Below are 6,073 nucleotides of genomic sequence, written 5' to 3'. Positions count from 1 at the left end.
AACACGATCAGATGAGACTCTTCGTAAGAGTACAAAACAGAGTTAAGTACGTTAACCGCTGATTCGAGGCTGTAGAAAAGCGGAAGTAACTGGTCGGTGGGGGTTTCTTTGAAGGCGCTGTTTTGCTGCTAGACGAGAACAACATCGTTGGTGATTACCGGAAATATTTACTCGGACGATTAAAGGCGGTTGGAGCTCGGGCGTCTACAGAGGTTGATGATAACGGTGAGTTGGGGAAGCATTTTAATGTCAATGAAAGTGGGGAGGAAAATATGCACATGGTCAACTACATGTGTTGGTGATAATATGAAAATTGTGCGGAACACTTTTTCTCTCGAATTCGTGTGTGAACTTGTATAATTGATATATTCCAACACCGAATTGAACGGTTCGTAAAAGACGAGTATGAAGATACTCTTGTGAGTTTACCCCTTTGAAAAAAATTTGTGATGATGTTTGCCATAAGAGAACTAAAAGCAATGGTTTATGAAACCTAGAGACTCTATCTACAATAGGATCATCAAAGCTTGATTCTAAATACAGTTACTGAGTAATTTCACTTAAACCATTGCAGCACCTGATAGGAAGCAACTTCGCTCGCCGAATTGAATAACTGCTGATAGTGTTGAAATATATGTTCGCTTTCCTCAGCTGAGTTTATACAAGACTTGGGATAAGAACGTGTAGAGATCGATGAGAAATTCCTATACAATTCCTATACATGTGCAAGAGTGGCCCTCAGTTTCTCGGTCGCAGGTTCGATCCCGGCAGCTGTCGTTTTGTCCATCAACAGCTGTGGTTTGGAGGACATCGATGAGCATCCGCTTATTCGCAGCATCGCCTCTCGAACAGACCGACCCGTGTGCTTCCGGTACCCTGCAGCGGCGATGTAAGCACGGCGGAGCGAAGCGATTCTCGTTTGCCATTTTTGAATATCGAAGAAAACACATCAAATTTAGCGAATTTGTGTTTGGTCATTTACGCTAGGAACATTTTCGTACTTTCTCCCAATTTTACGTCGAGTTCATCTCGAAATTAGAAACATGAAATAATTTTTCGCCATTTTCCATCAGTTTCATCCGCCGAAAAATTTCGATTTTGTTGATTTACAGTTATCGAATATCAGGTTGAAAGAGATCTCATATAATCGCCGAAAAGCTGGTGCCACATTGGCTCGGTTGAGCGAGAAGGCCGGGTCTCAGGTTTTTGTTATTTACAGCGATGTGCTCGAGTGTTGGCTTGACGACGATTTTAGGGAACCTCAGCTGCCGTTTCCATGGATGGTTTGATTCGCCGCTTTCGGCTGTTGTTGTTGGGGTAATTATTTCCGATAAATGGATGTTTTTACACAGATATTTACGTTTTCATGGCGAACGTGTCATTCCGTCAAGCATCGGCGCACCAGAGGCGAACTCGGTTTTTCAATTACGCCTCGTCGGAGTTCCCCGATCTCACGAGACCACTGACGGCCCCGTCAGCTGGCGAAAGCTCGGGTGAGTTGATTTTACTCGGGGAAAAACGTTCCGAAGTCGGTATTTATTTCAGGCAGCGAAGTGGCTCGTGGTGTGAAAACGAATAATTTGATCGGCTTGAAGGCTCTTCTGTTGGACCCCGTGAATGTGCGTTGGCGGGAATACGATACTGTCCGATCGAAAAATTCGCGCGCAGCTGATCTTGGTCATTCACAGTATGAAAATTGGGTACAGAATCAGTGTTGGAATATACGTTGGCTGAGCTCAGGAGTTATCTCACTTATTATGGAAGTTTTCGTGTGAATTTGGGTAGAACCAAGAAGAATTTTGCAAGAATTCCTCAGAATTTTAATATTGCCACCAACACATGTAGTGCAAATTTCTTATTATTTGAACTTCATATCTTCCCAATGTTCATGCTTAGAACGATTCATATCAGCTCTAGACGACGGAGTTTCATCCGTTTTACGCGAGGTGAAAACCGCGATATTCGCGGTGATATGCAGTAGTCGTGAAATATGTTTTTCTCTGGTGTTTTTCATATCACTTTTTCGAATCTCGAGATACTCTGCGTCTTCACTCCGATCGGCGTCGCATCCAGCATTCTGGGGTGGTCGCCTGCGTGGGTCTTCGCCACTAACTTCATCGCCTTGATACCTCTCGCGAAGATTCTTGGTAAGAATCGTCGAGTTTCATGTTGTTATTATCAAGGACCCCGTCAACTTTGAGAGCCGCAGGGCTTGATGACAGGATTTGTCTGGTGTATTTCGCGAAGTGTTTTTTCTTTTTTCGAATATCACGTTTTTCACGTGGAGTATCACGCCACTTTGCGTTTTCAACTTGATGACATTTACATTGAAAACTGATTGGAGAATATGTTCCCAGCCATGTGGGAATGAGTTTCTTCCCGGGAACAATATAAGTGTCTTTTAAATATAACTGATATTGTGCATCGTTTGCTCAGGTGATGCTACTGAGGAGCTCGCAGTCGGGCTCCGAAATGACACGCTGGGCGGCCTGCTTAATGCGACATTCGGAAACGCAGTTGAGATGATCCTCACAGTTCAATCTCTGTTGAAGGGGCTCGTGACAGTTGTGAAAGGAACACTGTTGGGGTCGATCTTGTCGAACCTGTTGTTGGTAAGTGGTATTTTCTAGCATAATCGTCGGAATTTTTCGCTCAGTTTAGTTTATAGAGTCGATGTTCATGTAGTATTCAGCCCGTAGTTTTCCCGCAGGAATTCTCACAAGTTTTCTGTCGGAATTTTTCCCCCTTTTTTCCGATTGAAAAACTTTCAGGTGCTGGGGATGTCCTTTTTCTTCGGAGGAATCGGCCATTTGGGAAAAGAACAAGAATTTAAAGAGACGGGTCCGATGACGAACATGAGCATGTTGCTGCTAGCTTGTGCGGCTTTTGCAATGCCAACGGTGGGAAAAATTCCGAATTCGGAATAATTTCCCCACGGCGATTTACTCAGGTATTCGAGGCAGGGTTCAAGCACGAAATGGAGAAGGCGGAGTTGCAAAGCACCGTTTTGGAGATTTCCAGAGTCGTCTCCATTTTCTTGTTGCTCAGCTACATCTGTTTTCTGATCTTCCAGATGTATCACTAAAATGTCACGTGCTGGGATCGAACCGGGGAGTTGTCAGGTATACTCATTTGTCGATCTTTGAAAGCGAGGGCGGCGAAAATGAGGACGAGCCGACTATAAACGTTCCGACGTCTTTAACATTACTATTAGTAAGGAGGAGGTCTCAGGGGAAGTCAGTGCTTCAAAATATATTCGCTTCTTTCGGTTGAGCTGAATAGTTCACTCAGAGTTTAATACGGAAAGTGTACAGGAACTAACAGTATTTTCTCAAAGTTTTGGTATCATCACCAACTCATGTGCATATTCTTTCACGCTGGGGGGAGTATTCGCAGCGTTGGAATATATTTTCGCTTTCCTCAGCTGAGTTAGGAAGTTCTGTCACTAATCGTAGGAGTTCAATTTTGTCAAAAGTGTACAGAAACGAACAAGAATCTCCCGAAATTCCCGTATTGTCGTCAAGACCATGTGCATAGTTTTCCATAATACTGAGTATTGTTTTTATAGGTATCTACTTTATTGGTAGCGCTTAACTCGGAGTATCTGGTGGGGTCGATTGAAGGAGTTGTGTGAGTTGCCACAGATGATGGCCTGTTTCGGACCTATTTTGAATCTTTTCAGATCGAGCTATTCTGTATCTTCATCGTTCATCGGTGTGATATTACTACCAATAGTTGGCAATGCGTGTGAACATGCCTCGGCCATTCGCATGTGTATAGTTGATAAGCCTGAAATCGCAATTGGAATCGCGGTTGGATCGTGCACGCAAATTGCTCTTTTCGTGGTAAGTGTTACGAATATCAAATTGCCACTCAGTGTTGGAATATATGTTTGCTCTGCTTATCTGAGCTCAGGAGTTTCCTCAGCAATTACATGAGTTCATAATTGAGATTTTCCCTAAAGATCTTCATCATGTTACCACCAAGTTGTTGCTCATCATGTGCATATTTTCCCACAGTGTCGTCTTCTTTCGAGAATCTTTTATATCGTTTTTGGATAGAACTGCACTAGCGGTTATAGCTTAGTACTATACTAGACTGTGGTATATAAGCCGCGACATAATAATATCTGATTCTGCTCCCCTTGGGCAATGAAAAGTTATGCCGGCGACATCAAAAAGGAATTTTATATCACGCGTAATATATAAGTAGTTTAATGAAATAAAGTGCTCACTGCAGGGTTCGAACCCGGGTGTGTCACGCTCAGGTGCCATTCGCTGTTATTGTGGGTTGGTGCATGAGCATTTCCATGGATCTCAATTTCGGCATGCTGGGTGTAGTGATCCTGGTAAGCGAACGAATCGATCTGTATTCCTGTATGGGTGCGTTCTTAAGGTTTTATCGGTGATAATCGCGATGTCGATCGTGGTGAACGGCAAGACCAACTGGCTTGAAGGTCTCATGCTCCAACTAACTTATATCATTGTTGCGGTCGTGTATTGGTAAGCAGTGTTCATAATCTTGAATCGGGAAGAATTTTCTGGCAATATGTAAAATATTGAAGTTTTCGAGAATAGAAAAGTAAATACGCACATGATTAACGACGATCTGAAATTTTTAGGGAATACCCGATGGTTTCTGTAGACCTTCCACTCTAATTTAAATGTAAAATTCCTGAGCTCAGCTGGGAAAGGGAACATATATACTAAGATTGTTCACCGGAAAGTCGCTATTTTCATAATTTTCTTCCTTGGTAAAAAATTAGCTCTTTCGAAGCGGCTGTTGTCATTGTTGTTGACGATGTTTATGTCGTATTCGTTGAGAGAATGCCTGCTAGTTCGTCAGAGGTTCGAACTGAGGTAAAACGACAACATGTGTGTAAACATATTAAAGCACAATAAAGACTATCAACAGTGTTGAAGCGATGGTCGATGGTATATGTGCTCAGGTTTGATCCCACCCCGGGGCAAGGTTCGAGTTGAGTCAGCAATTGCACGTGCTGTATTTTTGATGTTTTTGAGGATTTGATCGAAGCAAATTTCTTAATATCAGCTATGAAGGCTTCCGTTATTTCAGAGCAATTATTGAGTTGAGGACATAAATGCCCTACAGGGCTACGGGACACACGCTTTAGGATGCATGAATGTCCGAGTGAAGTTACCCTAATCAGTGTGGCACACACTGTGTGCGATTCCAGGGCGCGGAAATATGCACATGGTCAACAAGATATGTTGGGGACAACATAAAATTCTGAGGCGTGGAATAAAATTATTATTGTTTCCTGCACACTTCTATTTGGATCCGTATGTAAACTCCTATAAAATCTGAAGAAACTCTTGAGCTCAGCTGAGGAGAGTGGACATATGTTTCAACACTGTGCGATACATTCACAGGTTGAAACTGCGTAGAGTTTTTTATAGTTTGATCCGTCTCATTGAGCTTCAGATTGGTTCTTTTCCTCTGTTTGAGCTTTTCCTGGTTCAGGAGGAATAGTTTGTAGGCATGTCGAAATGACCCGAATCGAAAATTAACGAGTCGGCAATTGTGAAACTGAGGTCGAGCGCATACATGTAGCGGCTCAGAAAAAAACAGTGGTTGCAAGCATGAACAGGCCGAAACTGGGCTCGTCAATTTTCGCTTTATATAACTCGACTCGCTCTGCAAACGACCAGAACTTGTTGACATTTTTCGATTGAAATCAAAAGCATTTGACTAACTCAGCATCGACAGGGAGTCGGACTATAAATGCCGCTCCGGGAGTGACGAAAATGGATAAAAAAGGTTAACTATAGTATGCTACCACTACGGTTTGTGATAGCGCGCGTAGACGAGGACCGGTTTCAAGGGGATATCTGAGTGTACGACTGATCCTGTGTTTCACTGAGGTGTATGCCTACCAATAATCTTGATAAACTCGAATGACTTATAGCGTTCAATAGCGTCTGCATCCGCACGGCCCACAGATACGTGTAAGACATCCCAGTTCACGTAGTTTGTAGTGATCTAGAAAACGACAGACATTCTGTTCATGTTAAATGACATTGCGGAGCGAGCGAAGCGAGCGGAGCGTATA

The 6,073-nt window shown here is 43.0% G+C and overlaps 1 protein-coding gene across 1 annotated transcript; it reads left to right on the top strand.

Annotated features, from left to right (window-relative positions):
* Positions 1-1,366: 1,366 nt before the first annotated feature.
* Pmar_PMAR001487 (calcium/proton exchanger, putative) lies at positions 1,367-4,506 on the top strand (the record flags this gene model as incomplete). The annotated part of the gene is made up of 11 exons (XM_002786017.1): positions 1,367-1,493; positions 1,546-1,619; positions 2,036-2,147; positions 2,437-2,612; positions 2,772-2,900; positions 2,951-3,075; positions 3,123-3,213; positions 3,569-3,630; positions 3,683-3,845; positions 4,268-4,348; positions 4,396-4,506. The coding sequence occupies 11 exons, from the start codon at positions 1,367-1,369 to the stop codon at positions 4,504-4,506; spliced, it is 1,251 nt and encodes a 416-aa protein (XP_002786063.1).
* Positions 4,507-6,073: the final 1,567 nt, after the last annotated feature.

This window comes from Perkinsus marinus, assembly GCF_000006405.1.
Source record: "Perkinsus marinus ATCC 50983 genomic scaffold scf_1104296931928, whole genome shotgun sequence".
Lineage (NCBI taxonomy): Eukaryota > Perkinsozoa > Perkinsida > Perkinsidae > Perkinsus > Perkinsus marinus.
Note: the sequence above shows the minus strand (reverse complement) of the source record. Positions and strands in the feature narration are given on the sequence as shown.